Source organism: Strigops habroptila, chromosome 1 (assembly GCF_004027225.2).
Source record: "Strigops habroptila isolate Jane chromosome 1, bStrHab1.2.pri, whole genome shotgun sequence".
NCBI classification, from domain to species: Eukaryota; Metazoa; Chordata; class Aves; order Psittaciformes; family Psittacidae; genus Strigops; species Strigops habroptila.
Window position 1 is genome coordinate 34,005,339 of NC_044277.2, and position 25,194 is coordinate 34,030,532.

General features: G+C 41.8%; 1 protein-coding gene across 2 annotated transcripts in view; it reads left to right on the forward strand.

Moving 5' to 3' along the window:
• Positions 1-19,886, forward strand: part of SLCO5A1 (solute carrier organic anion transporter family member 5A1) — a 78,632-nt gene extending 58,746 nt beyond the window's left edge. For both annotated transcript variants that reach the window (XM_030501283.1, XM_030501291.1), the window contains 4 exons: positions 5,969-6,128; positions 9,776-10,017; positions 11,512-11,576; positions 12,788-19,886. In XM_030501283.1, coding sequence (XP_030357143.1) covers positions 5,969-6,128; positions 9,776-10,017; positions 11,512-11,576; positions 12,788-13,233 — 913 coding nt within the window. In that variant the 3' untranslated portion in view covers positions 13,234-19,886. The remainder of the gene's footprint in view (positions 1-5,968; positions 6,129-9,775; positions 10,018-11,511; positions 11,577-12,787) is intronic.
• The last annotated feature ends 5,308 nt before the right edge of the window (positions 19,887-25,194 follow it).

Below are 25,194 nucleotides of genomic sequence, written 5' to 3' on the forward strand. Positions count from 1 at the left end.
CTCTGTCTGATTTTGCAGATTCTGCAGGGGTCATATGGCATTTGTTCTCAGAAATTCAGGTCTTCTGGACTGGACTGCGCATGAACCACAGGCAGGAATAGGGTGGAGCTTGCAGCTTGGCTTACCGCTCTGGTGTGAGAAGACAAAGGTCAGTCTTTTGGAGTTGGAGATTTTTCTGGTCTCTGGAAAAGGCCTTTAAATTTTGCTCCTGCAACCTCTTCTCTATCACATTCAATCTTGAATGGATTGTTTCAATATTTTTTGGAACTGGATTTTCATACCTAGTCAGTGGACTACTGGATAAACTGGATTCAATGAAAGATACTTTTTGCTTCCATTTGTGAAAAAACAAGAAGAGGAAGGAGGGACAGCCTTGTGTGGACCTATGTAAATCCAACCTTGTGGGAGAGGATCCAGAAGCTGTGCCCCTCTGTGGATTGAGGCCAGAGTGACTGTAGCCATAAGCTGCAGCATCTTGGAATCTGTGAAACACTGGTGAAAGATGGCATATGCAGTATGCAAAGTAATCTTTCAAGCTAAGCTAATGACGCACCAATGAGTTCTAGTATCACTATAATAAAACCTTCAAGAAAAAAAATGTACCCAAAACTGCATTCTCAAAGCACCACCTTTCTTTGTGGTTCAGCTAGCACCTGATCAGGACCTGGATCCTCAGTGCTCCCACCTCAGGGAACTGCAGAGCAGATCAAAAAGAGGAAGCTTCCTCCTCCACTTCAGAAGAGATCTGTTATAAATCCATGAAGGACTTAGAGAGGTCTCTGGAGAAGGCTATCAGCACAAAGGGACGGCTTTTCGCTCCGTGTGTAGGAACTCACTGAGCTGTCTGTGGCAGGTACTGGTATTCCTGTATAGTGTCAGGGTGCAGAGTGTGTCTCGCCCGCTTCTAGCAGCTTCGTCAGTTGAGTTAAGGAGTTCAGTTGGCTGAGTCCAGAGTCAGCTCCATCACTGCTAAAGGCTGTAATGAAAAAAGCTGGAGGTGAGGGCCTACCTCTCCTTTCTCTTGGACTTGCTGCACAATCACTGGACTGACCCTGGCTGTGATCATAGAATGGTTTGGGTTGGAAGAGACCTTAGAGATCACCTAGTTCCAACCCCCTGCCATGGGCAGGGACACCTTCCACTAGACCAGGTTGCTCAAAGCCCCATCCAACCTGGCCTTGAACACTGCCAGGGATCGGGCAGCCACAGCTTCTCTGGGCACCCTGTGCCAGTGCCTCACCACCCTCACAGTGAAGAATTTCTTCCTAATATCTAATCTAAGTCTACCTTCTGTCAGCTTGAAGCCATTCCCCCTTGTGGGTGGGTGCCTTATGTCAACAGTTGTCATGCAGAGTTGCAAGCATAGCATAACCTATCCATTTCTATTCTATTCTATTCTATTCTATTCTATTCTATTCTATTCTACTCTACTCTACTCTACTCTACTCTACTCTACTCTACTCTAGTGTAGTCCTTTTCCTTTCCTTTCCTTTCCTTTCCTTTCCTTTCCTTTCCTTTCCTTTCCTTTCCTTTCCTTTCCTTTCCTTTCCTTTCCTTTCCTTTCCTTTCCTTTCCTTTCCTTTCCTTTCCTTTCCTTTCCTCTCCTCTCCTCTTTCCTTTCCTTTCCTTTCCTTTCCTTTCCTTTCCTTTCCTTTCCTTTCCTTTCCTTTCCTTTCCTTTCCTTTCCTTTCCTTTCCTTTCCTTTCCTTTCCTTTCCTTTCCTTTCCTTTCCTTTATTTTCCTTTCCTTTCCTTCTTTCCTTACCTTTCCCCATTCCATTCCTTTCCCATCCTTTCCGTTTCTTTTCATTCCCTTTCATTCCCTATGCTCACCCTGAGCTGAATAACAATGAGACTTATTTCCCTGCAATGCCAGGGGTTTTCAGCTCCAAAAACACTTTCAAGGACACAAATCACAAAGCTTACAAGTGGAAATAGGATTTTATTTTATTATCCCATTTGATTTTGGTTTTCTTATTTTTAATTTTATGTTATTTTGTGTTAATTTTTGGGGGGGGGGGGGGGTGGTTGCTTTCTAAACTCTGTTTCAGAGCTGATGCTCACAAGCATCAACACAATACACATGTGTAGCCAGGAGCAGGCTGGTGCATTCTTCAGCTTAGCTTGAAAAAACATCCTTTGCAGTCTGGGAAAGCAAAGCCACAGAGCCACGGAAAGCAGCAACAGGAAGACAGGCCAAGCAGCCCCTGTCTCCTGAAGAGTGAGAACGTGAAGAATGAGCATCGGGATCGACCACACACAAATGTGGAAGAAGGAGAAGGTGTGTGGTACCATGGGGTATTTCCCAAAGCATGACACCTACCAATGACAAGCACACTATTGACTTCCAACACTTGCTCAGCTGCTGCACTTCCTGGTCAGGAATAAATGAAAAGTGCTCTTGTGCCTGCTCGGCACTGGTGTTCCATGCAGGGAGAGCTGGAAAGTGGCAGCCACTGGTGGGGCAGCAGGGATGAAGCCCTTCCAGGCTGCTGTGCACAAGCAAGAACCCCCGGGGAAATGGAGCCAAGGGAAGAGCAGAGCTTGCTCCCACTCCGAGCTTGCGCTGGGCAACGAAGCCAGAGAGAGCCAGAGCACGAGTGGTGCCTTGGAGGTGCGAGAGCAGCGGACAAGAACAGAGCCCAAAGGGGAGCCCTGACAAGGGGATGTGCTCAATGTGACAGAGGATAAGCAGCAAGTCCTGAGGCCATGCTGGGGCCACCCTGGGAGTCCAGAAGGCTTCCTCCCCCTGGATGCGGGGCATGAGGGCCACCTGCATGGAGCAGGAGCAGCAGCCTTTGAGCCACAGTAGCCCAAAGGAGCCCAGTCAAGGGCCTGTGCTCGGCTGCAGAGGGAGGCAAAAAACCCCGAGGACACCCACAGGCCCTCATGGGGGAAAAAAAGCCTTCCCCCCCCAGCTGCAGGACACGAGGGGCCACCTTTGTGGTGCATGAGCAGCAGGCAGTAACGCAGCCAGGGTGGAGCAGAGGAGCCCTGACAAGTGGTCATGCCCGATGCTCAGAGGAAGACAAAAAACCCCCAGGACCAGTGCCAATCTGCCTGGGAGAAAATTCCTTCCTGACCCCAGTGCTGGCGACCGCCTATCCCTGAGCATGTGAGCAAGACCTGCTCCTCATCCACAGGCTGGTTACGCCTTCCAAGAGATGCCCAAGCCCTATTCTTCCTTAACTTGGAGCCACCTCAGGGGCTTCCGAGGGTGGCCAAAGGCCCTCAGCCTGATTGACCCTGGAGGCAATAATCCTTCCTATGCCTAGCAGGGTACCAGTGGCTGTTCCAAAGCACCTGGAAAAATCTCTGCATCCCATTGCTTATGAATGCTGTCCCTGGCTCCATGGGGCATGAGGACGGTGAGCTCTGCAGTGCTCCTCAAGAAGGCATTCCTATGGTCTGGCCACGGCTATCCACCTGAAAAGGTTTGCTATCCCCCCGATGAGCTAAGAAACAGGTCCCTCCAGGAGCTGGCCTTGCAATGGAGAACCTCCAGCAGCCTCAACCAGGCACTGGTGGTCTTCCCTCAGCCTCTGTAAGTAACTCCAGCAGCTCCTCAAGGACTTCCTCTCAGATGTCCTTGGCTGCCCCGGGCCACCTCTGCCGGGAACACAGGAGACTGCTCCCTTTTATCCTGTCCTGGGGCATTGTGGCAGTTGCAGTGGTGGTGTGAAATGGAGAGGCATAGAATGGAATGGAATAGAATAGAAATGGAATGGAACGGAATGCAATGCAATGCAATGGAATGCAATGCAATGCAACGGAATAAATGGAATGAAATATGAATCACTGGGAATGATGGGCTCTTACTGAACAGGATGTTTAAACAAAGAGTGAGCATGTCTAGAATGTGAAAGCAATATAGACTGGAGACTCAGAAAGAATGATAGGTCTGTGGAAGAGTGAGTGAAAAGTCTGTCTGGAGTGATGACTATTTTCCAGCATATACGTACAAGCTTTCAATAAATGTCCTCTAAAGTGATACAGAAAGTGCAGAGATAATACTTTTACTTATCACTGTGAGAATGTTTGCCAACGTCTGTCAAGCATTTTGAACAAGGGCATATTCATATGCAGTAATAATTTTACATTTAGCTGCTAGGCAACTATGAAAGAATGTAAGGTTCTTCCTCCAGACTACCACCACAACTTCAGTTCTTCTTGACACCCCATATTTCTTCCTATGTACTTGGGAATTATGGACACCTATGTTTTGGTTCCACATTTTTTAATTTCTGTACTAGAACTAGTTCTTTGTCAGAAAAATATGATATGGTCATCATCTACTCCCTCATTAATGAGGACCTTCTAGATAATAGAGATTGACACCTTACATCCTCTTATATTAGCTCTCTCTATATAATGTATATATACTCCTAACTGGGTCCAGTTATGCCAGTCTGTTTTTAATTTGAGAACAAACTAGTATCCATTTTCTCTTTAACTCTGTTTCTCTGTAACCAAAATTTGCGTCTACTGTTACGTAGGGTTTTTTAACTAGTCTTTTCTTTCAGTGAGGTTGTGTTTGTGCCTGCTAATGCTTTTCCTCCTTTGGTACTCAAGCCCTTACCCAACCTAGGAATGTTAAAAGCCCAGCATCACCATCCGCTTTCCTTCAGCACAGGGAGTAGCTGGGTGTCTCCTCCATGATTTGTGCCTGAGAGTGTTTTGGGCAGGTCTGAAGTGGTATTGTATGTAAGACAGGAGTTGGTTAATTTGGTGACTGTGTGACTTAGCCAACCTGAATCAAAACCTATGATTGTGACAGCCAGCGATCAGTTGTAACCAGAGTTGATTTCTTCTTACTGGTAGCAAAAAGCACCATTTTGTGGGGGGAGCAAAACTGCTTCCAAATGACCTGCTCTCTGTAGAGACGGCCAAGATGTGCCGGCCATGCAGAGGTCTTAGCTGGAGGAGACGGTGAGTCAGAAGGGATTTGTAGCTGTCCCAGTGCAGTGCTTCATTTGGGCCTTGTTGCATGATCCACTGAGCTCAGATGAGTGCCATGAACTGCTTCCTTGGTGGCATCCCTTTGCACCTTAATCCTGTGGTGAGGACATTCCCAGGCTGGCATGGCATTTGCCAGTGAAGAGTTGGTACAGTTCTCTGCTGTGGCAGGTGAGATCTGTCCAACTACCTGTTTGGAGCAAGTGATAGATAGTCAAGGCCAGGTTGGATGGGGCTTTGAGCAATCTGGACTAGTGGAAGGTGTCCCTGCCCATGGCAGGGAGGTTGAAACTAGATGGTCTTTAAGATCTCTTCCAACCCAAACCATTCTGTGATTTTGTGATAGTGAAGAGCCTGCTTTTTGGCATGTATGTGTCCTTCAGCTTTGAAATTCCCTTTAGTTTCTTCTGAGAATACTGCCAAACCCTTCTGGGGAGGACAAAGAAAGTTGGGCTTTGCAAGATATTTGGGAATTGTCTAGGAAAGTGGAGTAGTGGTTCTCTTACAGACATTCAGTAAAAGCACAGCATTCCTCCAGATCTAGAGAGCTTCCCATAGGTTTTGTATGAGTAATACAAGCATTAAGTTTTCTGAGCAGTTGTTGGTATGTGGGCAGAGATGCCTATTAGTTCACATAATGCTTACATCTTGTCAGTGAGCCTTTCACTAGTAATCAACAACAAATTTCTGCAGCTCAGGATAGATATATAAAATAACTCCTAAAGGGGAAAAACAAAAAAGGAAAAATTCAACTATCAGCTAGGCAAATAAGGTACAAGTTTTAAACTTTGGTATTATTTTTTGTATTATGTTTTTAGTTGATGGCAAGAATGCCTTGGTGGTTCTTCTGTATAGTTTAAATCATGTATACAACCTAGAGTTAATGCAATCTTTCTGTGATAATAACTTCTCAGTTCCAGAGTTAATGAGTAGGATGTTTTCTGCCTCTGAACAGGAGGCTTTCTGTGAAATCTGTGCTTTCTCTACTAGCATGTTCTTTTTCCTTTCTTCAGCCCCACTCTTGCCATGGCCCACAGGAATCTGACTGGGAGCTGTAATGTTAACTGTGGATGTAAGATTCATGAGTACGAGCCTGTCTGTGGATCAGATGGAATAACATATTTTAATCCTTGCCTAGCTGGCTGCATCAGTGGTGGAAACCATAGCACAGGGGTAAGTGCTTCACCCACCCAGACACCCACAACCTGCAAGTAGTCCCTTGGGACTGATGCAGATCAAAGACTGCTCTGTTTCTGGCTCAAACATCCCCCTTCTAAGCTTCAGAGAAGTTGCTCTACAACTGACTCGTCCATGAGTATTTCCATGTTCTGAAAGGCTGGTAATGCTACTGTTGCATGCTCTTCCCCGTCTTCTTTTTAGTTATGTACAAATTTGAGGCACAAGTTCATTTGTACCAAGTAAATCCTCCAGCCAAGTGAGTGTGAAGTGCCACAGTGTAGGGAAGGTTGGTGTTTCTAGTATAGACTCAGAAGTCCGTGATGGCAGTGGCCTGCGTGTCTGCTGTTCCTGCAGAAACAGGACTTGGAGAGGCTTGTTCCTGCAGGGCTGGGAGCAGGGGCCTTGAGTCAATGTCATCTAATTCAGCTTTCTGCTAGGTAAAGGCAGCCATGACACACTACCTTTCTGCAAGCTCATCAGTGTTACTCTTAAGAGCTGTTTTGGGTGTTTTTGGCTCCCTCTCTGAATGGAAGGAAGAATTTAACGCTTCACGTAGTTAGAAGTGTTTAAAACTCCCATTTAAATTGAGTTATGGGCTGTAAAGTCATTGGTGTTCATGATAGCCTTGTCATTTTGCATGCGTAGCTGTTGCACCTTCAACAGTGTATTGATAGGTCTTTTGTTTGCATGACCAGGTAAAGACTGCCTGTGTATTCTGCTCTGTTGAAATAGTTTGGCCATTCTCATAACCTTTCCTTAAACCTCTTCCAGGCTAAATGAAGTGATTGTCATTGAACTCAAGTAACCAGAACATAAAGGATTTTAATAATCCACTTTCTTTCTTGGAAATACATTGCCTGTTACAGCCCAGTCTTCCAGTTATGCTGGACTGGAGAAGGACATCCTGCTGGTAAAATCACACCATGGAAATTCAGCAGTTTCCAGGACTGGGCACAAGAAAACAGCTGAAATGTAGAATCTGACCTAAATATCAACAGGGCATTTTATTTGTACGAACCCCAAACTTTTAAATTCTGTTACAGAACCATCCTTTAAAAAAGAATAATTAAGACAGGAAGTAACGTAAATACTGGTTTTCTCAGGACTTGATCGTGCTTTCCAGAAAGCTTATTTATAACGTATCAGTACGCTGATTTGCAGTCTTGAGCCAGCCTGTGAAGCAGAAGGATGTTAGGTCCAGTGCTCTGCTTTCTCAAGTTGACTAAATAATGGTCTGAAATTGCAGGTTCATACATAGATGCCACAGAACAGATTATTTTCCTTTTTATTTTTGTTTGTTAAAAGTATCTTGCTGGTTTTTAGCAATTTAGAAAATTGCTTTGGCCCAATTGGGAAAGCCTGTGATATGAGCCTGTGGTTAACTTTCAGTGTCTATATAAATCTTATTTGTACTTTACTGGATTGAGACATAGGTTTAATCTTTGCTACATTTCACCTGATATGAAACTGGCACTATTAATACATTTACTAGGGAGGTACTTTGGGAGTGCTTTTCACTACAGATTTTGAAACATACTATCTCCCCTTACAACTTAAGAAAAAATGCTTCATGGCCTGAAGTTTTAACTTGGTAGTTAACGATGAATAAAATAGGGCTGACACTGGTAGGAAAATACATATCTTCATTAAATAATGATTTATGTATGTAGAGTATTTTTAAAAACAACAAATTTAAACTTGTGCCACTGTATAACACACAAAATGTTGCTAACCTGTAACATGTGGATTTAAATTTATAACGTACAGTGTTTTCAGAATTAACCATTTAAAAATTAGAAATGGGAGAAAAAGATGCCAGTGTACAGTTCTTACCTGGGTTTTATATATATTCCTCTACTGTATTGTTTCTGTTGTGCCATGTCTTTTTCATTTAGTACACGGACTTGGTTTCTCTGGCGATAAACCCAGATTGTGTAGTAAAGATGACTATTTTCTGTATGATGCCTATTTGGCATTTGCATTTGGAAGCAATAAGATTAGAGTGAGGGACTGTAGGGAGGAAGCAGGTACTCACTTGGTATTAGAGAGTGCTGCCTTTGGAAACTGGGTTCTGTCATTGCCTTCGTTGCTAAGCCATGCTGGGCAAGTCACTTAAACGAAACATTTCCCAGTTGGTCATTAATCTTGTATTTTTCATATTCCAGAATGAGGGACATGAGCAATAACCAGAAGTGCCATTTGTAGAAGCACTGGCTGCCTAAATTGTATGTGAAGATATGAAAAGTTATGTTTAGAATATAGTAAGTTGTATATAATGGAAAATGTTCTGCAAAAAAATGATCCCAATTGTCTCAAATTAGTCACCCACATTTATGAAACTTTTGATCTGTTTCAGTTACTTAGCTACAAAATAGAGATAACAACATCAGTGCCTCATCTCATAACTGTTTTGAAGATAAGTTACTCCTTTTTGAAAAAGTTAAGCTATAATGGTGAGTGTGGTAGAAAAATACATATGAAAAATGAGTCATTCTGTCTTTATAGAGGAATATGTTTAGTGTGAGGAGAAAAATACCTGGAGCCACAGTTTGAAAGTGGGAGGTAAAATTGATAAATTGTTATGCTAAATCCCATGGGAAAAAAATGTGAGGCTATGTCAGAGCATGAACAAATACAAAGGTATACATTAAAGTTGACAAGCAACCATAATTTGGGTATTTCCTCATGTCCAAGTGCTTAAATTTGCAACCTTAAGATGGTATCATAATGCAGCTTCTGTGCACGTGTGGTCTTAGGTTTTATGGTTGAAAACATTGAAAGGAAAATCTCCTTCCTGTAGCATCACATGACCTGTTTCTTCTCTAGTGCTAGAGTATTCTGATCTGCTTCACACCCCTTTGCCATTAGATTTGTTGGAAACAGTAGTAAAATAAGTGTGACAGGAGGCTATCACTGATCTAGCTCTTCGTCGTGGTTTAATCCCACTCTTTCTCACCTTGCTTAAATCACGATCCCCTTTGCCTGTGAAATGCCACTTCTTTATTCAGTCTCTTTATCTTAATTTCAGCCTCTCTGTTCATTCGGGAATGCTTCCTGTCCTCCTGTCTCACTGTTGAAGTCTCTGCTTTCCCCTTATTCTCTGGTTTTGTTCCTGTGCACATCCCGTCCGCATCCACACCCACATCCAGCTGAAAGGTCCTGAGCTCCAAGTGTGAAGTGGAGCTTGTTGCTCTTTAGCTGAATCTGGGTGGACTTCCACTGAGATGGCAGAAGACACTTCCTGAATATGAAAGTCAACAGCCTGCCAAGTTCCAGAAAATGGCATTGTTAGTGCTGCTTAAAGAGTGTTTCCTCACAGTTTTTGTAATACAGTGGAAACACTCGTTTCCTCCAGCCTCCCCGTCAGAAGTGATTGAATTGTTTTGGCAGAATTTTCCAAAACTATTCCAGATTTATTTTTTTTAAACTCTGCCTAAATGAAGTAATGGAAATGCACTCTCATTATGGAGAATCCTGTCTAGCTTTAAAAGTTCTTGGAATGGTATATTCGCCTGTACTTGGAGTAATGATGCTAGAAACTGAAGATTGAGATGTACCATGGGACTGTCATATCATGTCTCTGCGCAGTGTCTTTCTTGCATGGGTTTTTCACGTGGAGATGTTCTTTTTGCTCTCCCCAGGTAAGAAATTACACAGAATGTGCCTGTGTCCAGAGTCGCCAGGTGATCACTCCACCGACGGTGGGCCAGCGCAGTCAGCTCCGGCTGGTTATTGTCAAAACCTACCTGAATGAGAACGGCTATGCTGTTTCTGGGAAGTGTGATCGAACCTGCAACACGCTTATCCCATTCCTGATATTTCTCTTCATTGTTACCCTCATAACAGCATGTGCCCAGCCATCAGCAATCATAGTGACACTCAGGTGAGAACTCAGTTATGGGTTTTAAAGTGTTTTTGCTGTGCCTGCTATTGCCAGTGTCTGTGTCAGAATAGGCTGGAGCAATGCAGCCAAACTCTTCAAGCTTATGTATCCTTAAAAAGAGAATAGAATAGGGCTGACAAGCATAGGGTGGAACTTGATTGTATTTAGAATATATAACATGATAATCCACTTTAGAAAACATGCAGTGCCCAGCAAATTCCAGGCACTATAAAGAGACAACAAGTAAAAACATCATGTAAGAAAAGGATTACTCCTGAAGAAATTTTCAACCTTCTTAAAGCAATGTTTTGTATTCTCAAATGCAAATGAAAAAAGTTTTTAAAATTATCGGGAGTGGGCACATCAGACTTCCAGTTGCTCATGCAGCCTTAGCTCCATTACTGTGTGCACAGCACTGTCATAATTCAGAGACTTCTGACGTTATTCCTTCTGTGTCTGGGTTTTCCACCTTTACAATAACAATTAAAAAGCCATTGTTATTGCATTGTGAATACGCAAAAGTAAACTACAGTCAGTGAACATTAATATTGCATTGAGTCTCACAATAGTGAGGTGCATAAGGGACATATCCAGTAGGATTTTGTAATGTTCAGAGAAAAAAAGGGTGCCCCACACACATGAACAGTGACACCCACTGTCTCAAACCACATATTGTACACAGTGTATCCGTCCAAGATCTGCGGCACAAGTTGGTTCTTCAATTTCTCAATTTCCGAGTGAGTGCTTGACTTCAAAACCCTGATTTTACAGCTGCACCTCCTTGTGTGTTTTTCTCTTACATTTCAATGTAATTAGAAGCTGTCTAACTTGATTTCAGACCTTTAGGTTAAGATTTAGAAGTATTTTTTAATCAAGAAAATTTGTGATTTACTCAAGTTGTAATTGCATTGTGCAATATCATTACTTTGTATCTGGGCTTTTGAAAGGTTGACATTTTCCCTTGGAAACCAATGGAAGAAAACTTATATTACTTACATTGAAAAGGAACAGTGTTCAAAGAGTCTGTTTGGATGTTTCTACCAATATTTTTCCCAAAGTAGCTCTGAAGTACTTAATGCTGCACAGAGATCTGTTACATTCAGAAGCTGAGTCCAGCTTTTAGCAACTTAATTCTCCATTAAATCTAATTTATCTAAAAAAGATTAAGGAAGTAAAGCAAGGCATTGTATGAAATAATAGGAAATTATAATGAGAAGCCATAAATATTTTGGATAGATTCTCTAAATTTCCTTAATGGGTTTGAATCAAATTCTTCAGGCCTCACACAAATAAAGAAAGGTTAAAAAATGTGTTTGAGATTTTGATTAAACAGGGACAGGAGCAGTTGGCAACAATTTTTCCTAGCAATAAGAGTTAACAATATTAAAAGCTAAATGGAAGAAATTTAAACAAAGATCTTTTTATAGCTCAGAAAAAACACAGGACATCCCACAATGATTATCTGCTATGACTGTTTCTTCTTTTGCCTGCTAGGTCTGTAGAAGATGGGGAGCGGCCCTTTGCACTAGGAATGCAGTTTGTTTTATTACGAACTCTTGGTAAGTTTTACAGTTACTCAGCATTTCAATAAAGGCTCCCCATATTCAGCTTAAATGTACCAGAAAAATACTAAAATTCCATAAATCTGCAATTGTCTGACTAACTGTATTAGGAACTTAAAATTACTAGCTTCTGAAAATGTTGTAACTGATAATGTATTTAATTTTCTTTTTTAATCCATTACTGACTTTCTAGAACAACATTTTTGTCCCAGAAAGAGATGTTTTTACAGTTTCAAATTTTATTTAAAAATTAAAAGAGTTACTAAATTTTATAAGGATTTTTTTAGAAACTGATTTTTATTGCTTTTAGCAAGAACAATAGCTTTTTGCATTTTTGAAATAAGCATCAATTATTACTTAATGTCTAATTTCAAATGTTTCAAAGCAAAAAGGGCACATGTTAAAAGTCTTTATTCCACTTGAGTAGTTTCTTTCAAGCTCTTGAACTTCTAAATTCCTGCCTGTAAAGAGCACTCCAGGTTCATCTACTACAAAGCATACAACTAGAGCAAGCAAGGACTATTCTAAGAGAACAAGAGGAGAAGCCTGTATAACTGCATCTGGAAATTTCCTTTGGGGAAGGATGTTTTGGGCTTGTCTTAAAGGTGGTGTTTTTCTGGAGAAGGCAGGAGCCTTCAGTGAGCTGGCTGCATTTTTAACGGTCTTAGAAAAGTCTGTTTCTGCAGAAGATTGATTTGAAAAAAAATTTATAATTTTAGTGGTCTTACCGCTGCCATCCTTCTTCAGTAAGACCAACATTTTGTGGTCTTTGGGGCTTTTTCCCCTAACCTAAAGCGGCAACCCCCACCCTTTCGTAGCTCGTGGTGAATGGATGTTCAGCAAGGAATGCTCTGAAGACAATGTTGTATTTTGTTCCTCTCCTGTATTTTATTTCCTGAGAGCAACATTGGATTTTCTCTGGGGGACATGTAGCTCAAGAAGAGATTTATGTGGACAGCAGATTGGCTGTAAGGTGCTGCTGAATTGCTTGAATTCTTTCCCATTTGTGGTACATTTCATGTGTGGGATATGTATTGTCGGTGGGAAGATTGGCTGACCAGTTTTCCATGTCCTACACTTCATGTGAGAACAGTGGTATAGAAATCTCAAAAATTATTAACCTACACTGTTCGGCTAAGGCAAATAGTTTCTTTAGAAGTCCTCCACTGTATGTTAACACATTATTTCTGTTGCTATTTTTTTTTCAGCTTACATTCCCACTCCAATTTATTTTGGGGCTGTTATTGACACCACGTGCATGCTTTGGCAACAGGATTGCGGCGTACAAGGATCTTGTTGGGAATACGATGTCACCTCATTTCGTTTTGTCTACTTTGGGTTGGCAGCTGCTCTCAAGTTCGTGGGATTCTTTTTTATTTTCCTGGCCTGGTATTCCATTAAGTGTAAAGAAGAGCAACTGCAGAGACAGAGATGGAGGGCTTCGCCGGTGAACACTGTGAGTGAGATGGTTGGCCAAGCTGGACCCCAGCAAAACTATGCACGGACTAGATCCTGCCCTACCTTCAGCTCCCGCAGGGACATCAGTGTGGCACAAGGAATGAACTGCGTAGCACAGACATACCCCGGCGCTTTTTCAGAAGCAATAAATTCCTCATATGAAAATGCATTGGAGGAAGTCACTGCTGAGATATAGACCCCTGGCTTGGTAATGTAGTATTTAGTTTTGTTGGTTGACTTAATTATGGCGCCTTGTAAAACACCTGTGCCTTCTATTTTTAATCTAGATGTAACATGATAAAACCAACAAAGCTTAATGCAAACAACCATATTATATTCCTGAGGGCTGGATACCTCATACCAACCCAAGCTCTTATTTCTCCCCTCCCAACAATGGAGTTTTAAAAATTGTGTTTGTAATTATTTCAGATGTGTCCATTAAATGTCCATGCTCTGATCTAATATCAATGTAAGGGTGAGGTACTATGGACAGCAGAAGTCAGTGGAAGAGTGACAAAAACTCATATCATTGATGTCTAGACGTCACAAGAATGCTTAAATGTATCGTCAACTTCATATCCACAAATTGTATTTTTAAGAGATGAGTAATTACTGTGAGTTCTGCTACAAAGCACAACTGAACTTGTTTAAACTATGCAACTTATTTGGATAATTGTATGTGCAGCAAATTAAGTTTAAAGTTTGCTTTTAAAGACATTACTGCAACTGAACTTAAAAGGGGCTACTTTCAGACATAAGCATTAAATTTTAAAAGAACATAAGGTTTAAAGTACTGTTACTAACATGTTAAGCCATACAGAGGTTATGCATCAGGTAATGTTTGCAAAAGTTGAGTCATAATATTTTTATCCTGTCAAAATGTGCATTAATTTTCATTTGATGGGATGTAGTCATTCTTCACAAAGTACACAGGCTAGGAAAGTATAATGCTTGGAGTAAAAAACTTCAGTATTACTTTAAAATAACATTATGATTTGGGAATCACACACGCATACCAGAGTGGATATGTGCATATTTCTGTCATGTTACTTGGGTAGCTGTTAATAGCACCAGATCCATACTTTTCCTGAAGAAGAAAATAGCCAGTTATAGCTTGATAGGAAGAACTTGGCTGTCCTTCAGAAACACGTGCCAGTCTACTCCAGCTTCAGTGAACAAATCTTGAGGAGAGCTAAGGGCCTCATTTCATGTTTGAGTGGCCACCTGGGACCCAGCGGGCCCCTTGCAGCCAGCGACGGCATGGGTTTCGGGCTGGCACCGCTTGCTGCCTGCTGTGGGAGTGAGCAGAGACCCTTCAAGTGGGCTTCGAGCAGCCTGCCCACCTCCGTGCCTGGTATGAGCTTTCCCCTCCACTCCTGGTGGGACAGGCCTGGAGGTCCTAGTTGAATGGTTTGTCCAACGAGTGGCCACCTTTCCTTTTCCCAGCTTCATTGAAAGCTTCTGTGAAGGCAAGGGTGAGTCATCTCTCCTTTGGCCTTTCAGGGGAAGAGCTAACAATAGAAATTGTCTGCCAGCAGGGACCCACCGAATGTGGTGTGGCCTTTGCATATTCAAAATTACCGTAGTGTGTTTTCTCCTCAGGAGGTGCTGAGACTTTCGAATCAAATGTACTTGGCATTTCATTTCTTGCCCTGGAGGCTTTGTAGTGCCATGCACATGATGTACTGATGATGTCTCAAAGGGCAGAGAATGATTTCAGGTGGACGGTAGGAAGTCAAAGTTGTAATTTGCCCTGCAGGGAAAGTCTTAGAAGTTCAGGAAGTTAAAAGCGCTCTTTCAAGAAGACTCATTGATAGTCAGGTTTGGATTTTGCCATGTAGAGAGCTTGCATGAAAATAAATAGGAAAGAGCAGAACTTCTACATATTTTTAAACAGAGTTATTCCTGGTTTAATTTTTAATTGTAAGTCTATCAAATGTTACATGGAACCAAGTCTTTGAAATTAAAGGCAGTACTCTCCTTGGCATCCATTGGGTTGTCCTGGGAAGAGCAGATTTCCCTCTCCTCCTTTGCTGGCTGCCTTTCCTTGTCTGCTGGCTCTTTTTGACTGACACATGGGACTACCTATGGGGCTGTTTTCCCTGCTTGAAATGGTCACTGCTTATTTCACTGAGAGTATCTCAGTCCATTTATGTGGCTTGCAATGATTTCCACTCTGTCTGTCTGCAAACTCAGGTGCTTCTACCCCAAACTACAACATAGAGGAATATCATTTTAATCACGTCCTCCTATTAAGTACATATTAGTAGCTTTCTGGGATCAAGCCTGAGGTTTTTTTTCTCTTGTGCAGCCACTAGATGCAATATGTCCTCAGTCAGCATGTGCCACCTGAAATGTTAGCTTCTACACTTCTCATCCTGAGAAATAAATTTTCTTAGCTCAAAGGTATTTAGTATATTTCTTTTTGCCATAGGAAGTCAGAAGAGATGATAAAAATGTTCCCTTTTGCTCTGGTCTCAAATGCTTCTTGCACCAGGAATTTCTTGTCACTGCAAAAATTGAGACAAAGTAGTAGGACAAAATGTAATTGCAGCCCATCACCTATCCATTTTAATCACTTGCCCATTTTAATCATCATGGGGTGAGGTGAAGAATGACAATCTATCTTCTCGAATACCTCAGAAACAGCATTTAGGGAATTGTAAAAGGCTGGAGATGAATCATCTATCCTGATCTATTCTATTTCATGTGCTTCTCTTCCATGTGAATAACAAAGGAGAGAAGATTAGGCTTGTAGGATTGTCAGGATGTCAGGAGCTGACACTGATGGCAAAGAATGAGAGCGATAGAAGTGACACATCTGCAACTGCTGCTGCTTCTGAGCTGACTTCAGGAGAATTCAGAGCTTGTTGGAATGGTGGCCACCTGTTTTTTAGGAAATCCTGACATTTCAGCTTCTAAAAACATTAATTTTTTTGAAATGTTTGAGAAACTGAAATGTAGAAGGAAAGATGTTCGATTTGGAAATACCAGAAAAGCCTTGTTTACATACATTCAATAGCCTTCTAATTCTCCTTTCAAAATCATATGCAAAACAAAAAGTAATTTGTTACTTTTCAAACAATTTTGTTAGTATTTTTGGAGATGATAGATGGTTTTGACCATATGAATATATTTCTATGAAATCACTTAATTAAATCAGTATCCTCTGAAAGAAAGAAAACCCAAACTCTGGCCAGTTTTTGATTGATTCCTGAAAGAGGTTTTATTGTGACTAAGTTGTAACAGTCTAAAGTAAGCCAATAAAGGAACACAGGGGAAACACATTAACTTCTTAGAGAACTCAATTCCAACATTTTCAGCATTGACCAAAATGTGGGCTGTGACCTGCTGAACAAAGACTATTTTCTGAGATTGTCATTGCTGAAGGAAGCAGAGTTGCTAGAGAAATTGTGTGCATCCCTAGCAGTAGTCTTGATCTATGTGTGGTAATAAACCGACTCACAAGAAGAAAGGAACTTTATTTGTCACCTAGTGAAAGTGGCCATGCTGTCTTCCTGCTGGGAAATCCTGACCACAGAATATAAAATTCTATTAACTTGTAATTTCTGCCACCTTCCCTCTCTACCCCCAAACACTAAAGGCTGCATAGTAGCGAGTACAAGAAAAGGTAGTACAGGTGTCCTGAACACTCACAGGCTGCTATTGGTAGCAAACCCAAGTCATCTACCTGTAGTTAACCAGCCAGGGATAGTATGGAGCAATTATATTGTCGTCATTAACTGCAAGTCCACAAAGTGCTGTCATGCCAAGGACATGGCGCAAGGACAGACTAATTTCCTTTTACACCACTTATTCCTGATCTAGGATGAGGGACATGAGAGGAGAAGAGCGCCTTGGACTACTTCTAGGGGGAGGTACTTAGAGGAACGTAGCCCCCTATGGGCTTGACTGAACAGGTCCCTGCTTGGCTTCCCATTCATCTTTGTTTCCTCAAAAAGAGGAAAATGTTCAGAAGGGACATAGCCATTGCCTGGGGTGCTTATGAGTGCAGCACCCTCAGGAGATGGTTCACAGATCTTTTGGAGGTTGGAGTACCTGGAGAGTGGGACTCTTTGTATTTGCAGATCTAGGCAAAAGCCCTGTGGTTTTGTTCTCTGTTCTTCCACATAAGCATACTGGATATAATATGGTATAATTTGTAACTGGTGGCATTTTATATCCTTTCAGTACAGCGTGAGCAGCTGCAAGAAACACATTGAATATTATGGTGCAATTTATATTTAATTGGAAACATTTAGTTCTTTAACCAGTCATAATATCTTTAAAAGTGCATGTAGTAACATGAAGTTCTTCAGAACTTGCTGTTCTGTAAGTGAAGCAGGGGTACAAATCTCCTCCTAGGTATTAGAATTATAAGTTTGAAAGGCCCTGGCTTAGTTACAAACACCTGAGTGTAGTGTTTTCAAAAATATGTTTTCTTCTTTTTGAAAAAAATATAGCTTGTTAATTCTTAGCAGTAACTATCCATGCATTATGGCTCTGATCCAGCAGAACACTCAAATATGTGTGTAAGTTTATATACTTATTAAGTAATGCACTTACTTAAAAATAATGCATGTACATAAGTATTGGACTGAATCCCATTTTCATTCAAAAAGGAGTTTCTGTACCCAAAGAGTAATTTCCATGCTGAGCTTTTTTCACCGCGGATTCAGTGATCATTGTAACCAGAACAGCACAAAGTAGCACTCGAGTACTCCCCTGGGGCATTCACATGTGGATACTTTTCTATCTGGCAATGGAGAAAAGTCTTCATTTTCAAATAGAATTCAAATTTAAAATATTTCGTGGACATGCTCAAAGATACATTCTAGCTTTTCCTGCCATTCACTTATTTTCTCAATTTCTTGCTGAAAATGTGTGTTATGTGAGGAGATAGATTAAATAAGGGCATCTTTCTGACCTTAAAGCCAATGAAATTGCTTCAAGTAATGCTTTAGATTGTGCCCTTTCACAGAATTTGGACCTAAAGGTTCAGATGACAAATTTTCAGTAACCCGCACAAACACAGCGGAGCACTACCTGCTCTGTGTAACTGAGACAGAATGGCTGGGAGAGGGTTCAGCAGCTCCTGTACTGTTCTTGCGGGTTTTCCCCCCAAATGCCTGAATTATTGCTGCCTTACTACACTTCCTGTGTGTAATACCACAACTCTTCATGGTGTTATATTGACCTAAAACTGATGATAAATAGTCCAAAGTGTCTTACTTCTATTTTGGAGCCAGATTCTCAGCCCCATCAGTGCGACAATGAGGCTGAAGAATTGGGCCAGTACCTTGGGTTGGGCATTACCAAGCTGGTGCTTTAGCAAGTGTGTGTGGAGCTAAGACATATCAAGTGCTTGTTTAGCATTTATACTCTGTTCACTGGTGGTTACTACTCTGTTATTAGTTGTTAGATCAAAGACTAAATATTTCCTAAATAAGTTTATCTTTTTCTGCTTTCTCAATAATACATATTTTATAGCAGCATAAGAGATGTTATTCTGCATGCTGCAGTATCTGGCTTCTCTTAGCTGAAGCCATCAGCTGAAGCTGTGGTTTCCTTCCAGGGGCTTAAAACACCTGGTAACAGATTTACCTGGACTGCAATCTGAATCAGCATTGCTTTGGGCAGAGTGTTTGCCCCGTGTAGATTAAACCTGTATCAAAACATTTCAGGTTCTTCACATATCGGACTTGATTTTACAGACATTTTTATCCCTCAGAGTGCTTAGAAGATGGACAGTCAACATGACATCATGGTAGTAGATTCTTTGGTATAGAATTATGGCTTTTTTTCTTAGAACATTTTGGTTTATGAATAACAATTCAAAAAGTTTACATATAAACATTGTCACAGAGTAGAGATGTGTAGCCTTCAGTGTGGGCACTAGGTATGGCCAGGGTTCACATGATTTGTCTTCTTTACAATGAATATCACAAATACATGTTGTTATGTGGCCAAAAGTTTGAAAGCCTACCTGATCATCAGGAAGGAAATTTTTCTTACCCTTTCCACAGAATATATTACATAAATTAAGGAGGACAGCTAACACTATCTATAGCTATATCCATTACGTTAACTACGGTAGATAATTGTACTTTTTAACAATCCCCCTTTCCAGTCCTTCAGATAAGTTCTTTCATTTGACTTTTAATTTGTCTTCATTTGACAGATAGCTCTGCAAATTCAAAGCAGCTACAAACATTTCTTGGTTTCAAGTGTTATGAAACAGATGGTTATTTATTCAGGTTCCATTCTACTCTTCTGACATTATCTTCTGCATATTGTTCTATTTACATTATCTGTTGTGTGTACTGTATTGTCTTAACAAACCAGTTGTCACAATGTTATCCCGTAACAACATTTTGTTCATGGTATAGAAGAAGTGAAAAGCTGTGGAATTCATGAAGGGCTACGAAAAGCATCCAAAACATTGTTCACCTCAAGGAAGGGTGAGACAGCTTGATAATCTTTGGACAAATGACTAAACAACGCTGTGGTGCTAATAAGTATACTGAAGTATTTTACGATGTATTCACTATGACTTAAATGACATATTCAAGGCATGTCAATGATGCAACTGCATGTGTTTTTGTTCTTAAAGTCTGTACTGCTCCAGCAAAGACAGTGTTTGTAATTCCTGGTGGGCCAATTCCTGCCTAGCTCTTCTGTGGGAAAGTCATTTCAGGAGGCTGTGTAGGATTTGGCCCAGCGCTAACAGCTAAGGTAAAAGCTGACCACAGAAATCTCATGTAGGATGTATTCATGCTGCTGTAGCATGTTACTTCATGTAGTGGCTTTGCTTAAGCAAATGCTGAAAATAAATTCTATAGTAATGACAAGAAACATCAGGCTAAATTCTGGGACCCATTAACCAAGCGACGTTAGTAAGCAATTCTTTTTTGTTAGTAAGCATTGAACTGAGGATTCAGATCTGAAATATTAATATTCTTCCATGGAATACCAGAAAGAGAGGGGTAGAATAAGAGCAAATTCTACCTCTAGCAACTGAAAAAGGTCAAATCTGGTCAACTTTGAAGTGAGCTATGATTTAAAAAAAGTTTCTTTCCCATTTTGAATTCTAAAAGGTAATTATTTTGTGTTACAGTGCCTGGACTGCTCATGCAGAGGAGGCATCTCTATCCTAAATAGCACTAAGAGGTACACCTCTAACTGACAGGTCAGAAATTTTACCTTTGTAGCAAACTCCGTATTTGAAAACATGGAGGGTAATTTCAAAACAAAACTAAAAAAGTTTACAAAATCATCTGAAACTGAGTTTCAGTATAAAAAAAAAAGAGTTAATTTGGAGTCAGTGAAATCCATGGTTGAGTGAAGGGTTTTCTTAAAGAAGAAACCGCTCTTTTTCCCAGTTGAGCAAACAGGAGTTTTGCCCTTGACTGCAGTGCGTACTTCTACCAAATGATTTAAGCAGAACAGCAACGGTCTGAGTAGTATGTTAGGAGCATGGAGTGGGCACACTGCCTGTAACTGTTTAGTTTTTAAAAAACTCATTATTAAGCAAATGTGTAGAGTATTAAGGAAATTTGTAGAGTATGTCTGACCGTATGAGTGTGTGGGTGCTGTGCTGTGGTAAAAAGAGACTAATTGGTTTATGCGGTTTGTTTTGCATACTTTAGGCTCCTGTATGGGATTTTTTAATTGGTATTTATTTCTCGGCAGAGCTTAGAATAATTTTAAAGCTGTGTAACACATCATTTAATGAAATCTGTTGTCAGCAGCTGTTGTAAACGTGTTTACAAAACAAACTCTTGAATACTTGATATTTGGAAATAAAAAATAGCATATAATGTGTGTTTTATTTCTGGCAAAAGAAAAAGAAAGCAGCAAAAAAGGTACATTGGTAGCAGTGCAGTCATTCTAGATCAGGTGAGGAAGTATTTGGTCTTTTAGTGCATAGTCAGACAGAAACAAATCTTTCCACTGAATTCAGTGACCATTGAATCCCAACTAAGAACTGGTCGTGCAGAAATAAACTGTAAAATTCCACCATTTCCTCTTTCCTGTAGCACTAAATTTGATTGATACTAGTTATATGCTAAAAAGTACAAATTTGTTTGAAATAAATATTGACAGTTGGAAAAAATACATAGGGTACAAGTCCATGTGCATCTATGCTGCTCAATAAAAGAAGGCCAGGGCATGATCCCAAGGACTGAACTCTGGGTGTCCACACTGCTAAGTGTTTAGTTCACTCCTTGGCTCTGATTTGGACCACACCAACAAACTACCTCCATGTGGTTTGTGGGGAAGTGTTATACCTAGGTTTCCTGCTCTCTGGACTCACTTTAATTTGAAAGTATAGCTGTACCCATGGATGGAAATTCTGTCCCAAGGCAGCCTTGTCTTTCATGATCAAAAGAACAGCAGGTTGAATTTGAAAGTGTTTTTCTAGACATGTTTCATTATTGAGCCTTTATACTCAAAGTGTTTTGACCTGTTATGCATGTTTCATGACTGGATGAGCTGTGGCTTGTTTCTATGAAACTTTCTCATTTCTTGGTGTACTGCGAATATTATGAGCCCCCACACTCCATAAATGACCAAACAAAACTTTGCTGCCACAGGGCTGCTGAATCTGCATTGATTCAGGACATGGCTTGCCTTTTGGAGGTATCTAAGTGCATTTGGTTTTAGAATATAGGCAAAAACTGTGGTGGTGTGCACAGCACCTACGAGAATCAAGCCCTGAGCCAGCAGCACAGCTTCAACTGGTGTATCTGATGAGGGAGGAGCTAGTGTTTTCATGGATGAGAGAGAAATCTATGGGATCCTTTCCGACTTCTAAGTTCAAAGTAAGTCTTAACAGTTTTAATTTCCAATACATGCAAGCACGCAAAAAAGCATCTTGCACATCCCCCTGAGTGTCACTAGTGTCCAAGACTAGAACTGTTAAACCAAGGAATGTGCTGTAGATGAAATTATCATCAGTATATTTCTAGCACATCAAGGCTATCCTTGTTAGTTGAAAACTGAATAAATGAGCTACCTTGGCAGGGGTTGGAAGCACAGCAGGGTGGTGCAAGGGTCAAGGAGAGGCACTGTTGTGTGGCTGTGCACTGACATCTACTGCCTGAGCAGGAGTAAAATTACTCCCGGCAGCTCCGAGGGGGGTCAGGCTGTGATTGTGTCCCTTCAGTCAGGACATTAGGTTTTTGAAATGACTCTCTATCTTGTACCCCACTTAGTGCACTGAAAAGTCATGTCAAAGCACACAAACTGTATTGGTTTTTGCTGAAAACAAAAAGGAACATTATGTTTTTGAAATGACTCTCTGTCTTGTACCCCACTTAGGGCACTGAAAAGTCATGTCAAAGCACACAAACTGTATTGGTTTTTGCTGAAACCAAAAAGGGACATTTTATTACAGCATCACACCTATTGGGCACCAGCCACCCATGGGTGCTCAGGCCTGAAGACTATTCCTGAGCAGATCCTCCCTGAACAGAGTTGCTGCAGCTCTTGCCTTCTCAGCCCTGATCCTCTCCCACTGTGCTTGCAAGACTTCCAATGTAGACAGCTGCAGGAATCTAAAGGAATTTTGGGGGGGACAGTGGAGGTGGTCTATGCTCAGACCTGCACTCTGAAAAAACCTTCACTTGACTGTCACATAAACCTAGAGGTGGCTGAACTCAGAATGATGCTTTCTGTTTGTGTGCATTAACACCTCAGGAACAACAAGACTTACCTACCCATAAGACCACTAAGTCGTGTTTGAAGTTCTGGAAAGGAAACATTGCCCATCTTTGAGGGTTTTTCTTGAGGGCTTTCAGTTGGTTGTGAGACAGAAAGTGTCACACCGTACACAGTACACGGTATACGGTACACAGAAGGTGTAAAGACAATACTTGCTGCCTTCTTTTAAATCCTAAAAGAAACACCACTCAAAGATGTGCAAGCCTTAAAGTTACTCCATTCCAGCTCCAGGCCCTCTTTAGAGAGTAACTTGATAAATGAGAGTAATTTGATAGATGGACCACTCAGTGGATAAAGAACTGGCTGGATGGCCACACACAAAGAGTTGTGGTAAACGGGTCGATGTCCAGTTGGAAAACTGTAATGAGTGGTGTCCCTCAGGGATCGGTGTTGGGACCGGTCCTGTTCAACATCTTTGTTGGCAACATGGACAGTGGGATGGAGTGCGCCCTCAGCAAGTTTGCCGACGACACCAAGCTGTGTGGTTCGGTTGATACGTGGAGGGAAGGGATGCCATCCAGAGGGACCTTGACACGCTTGTGAGGTGGGTCAATGCCAACCTTATGAAGTTTAACCAAGCCAAGTGTAAGGTCCTACACCTGGGTCGGGGCAACCCCAGGCACAGCTACAGGTTGGGCAGAGAAGAGATTCAGAGCAGCCCTGCAGAGAAGGACTTGGAGGTGTTGGTTGATGAGAAGCTTAACATGAGCCGGCAGTGTGCGCTTGCAGCCCAGAAAGCCAACCGTATCCTGGGCTGCATCAGAAGAAGCGTGACCAGCAGGTCAAAAGAGGTGATCCTGCCCCTCTACTCTGCTCTCTGAGACCTCACTTGGAGTACTGCATACAGTTCTGGTGTCCTCAACATAAAAAGGACATGGAGCTGTTGGAGCAAGTCCAGAGGAAGGCCATGAGGATGATAAGAGGGCTGGAGCACCTCCCATATGAAGACAGGCTGAGAAAGTTGGGGCTGTTCAGCCTGGAGAAGAGAAGGCTGCGTGGAGACCTCAGAGCAGCCTTCCAGTATCTGAAGGGGGCCTACAAGGATGCTGGGGAGGGACTCTTCCTTAGGGACTGTAGTGGTAGGACAAGGGGTAATGGCTTCAAACTTAAACAGTGGAAGTTTAGATTAGATATAAGGAAGAAGTTCTTTACAGTGAGGGTGGTGAGTCACTGGAATGGGTTGCCCGGGGAGGTTGTGGATGCTCCACCCCTGGCGGTGTTCAAGGCCAGGTTGGACAGAGCCTTGGACCACATGGTTTAGGGCAAGGTGTCCCTGCCCATGGCAGGGGGGTTGGAACTAGATGATCGTAAGGTCCTTTCCAACCCTTACTATTCTATGATTCTATGATTCTAAATAACTATGTACTGCTTTGCAAAATAGACACACCTGCCACTATTCTGCAGATCAGAAGAAGCCAGGAAGATTCTGCTCCCCACTCTCCACTTGCTTCCTGTGACGAGCATTTGCCTATAAAGTCAGATTTAGGCATTTGTTTTCTTCCTGAGCCTGCAGCTGCCTAATGCCTGGAAGAGCCTGATAGTCACAGCATATGCTGCACATAGACTCAAATGCCTTAGCTATAGGACAAGAAGTCCTGTACAGAAAAAAATGCAAAATGTATTGGGATAGCAACTCACTGCTTAGGACACACAAGGATATGACAGCTTTTGGCTTCTTTCATTTGGTTGGGTTTTATATGTGGTGGATGTTTCCAGAGAACAAGGATCAGAGCTCACTGCTCCCTGTACCTTTTAGCTGCAGAATGAGTCTCTTTTATGTTTTTCCCCCTCCACGTTCCTGTAAGAGAGCTGTAAAAAAGGCTCCCACCTAGTTTAGAAGATAGGATACTAAGCTTCTGATCATCTAGAAGACTGGGCACTGTCCTGGAAGAAAGAAGGTTGACCATTTTCAAGGTGAATGATGAAGATGTGATCTCCCATTTCCTGAGCTAGTACTTTAAGCTCTCATGTAAGGAGGAAGGGCAAGTAAGATGAATGGGTGGGCCACACTATTGCACAGTTCCCTTCTCTATATCTACCCAAGTATTAAGAGAGAAGAAAACATCTTGCTTTCAAAGTGTACTTTCAAAGAATGGAGGGCACATGGCTGGTGCTGGATAATTCCCTGCACAAAGATATGAGAGGGACCTTGCTTCAACTTGCCTTTGTCGCTAAAGTCCTCCCAAACTTGCTGGCTCAGCCTGCTCTGCATACTGTTTTGAAATGCATCCTGCGTTTGCCAGTGTGCTTTCCAGGGGTAGGCATCTCTCAGGGGTCTATCTGACATTGCAACAAGTGCTTTTGAACACTTAGGTTGATCCCCTTTCCTGATTCCCACAAACATCACCTGTAAACTCATGCCTGCAGGAGCATCAGTGTCCACTGTGACTGTGTAGAAGAAAGAAGAGTTCAAGAAGCATAGCTTCAGAGG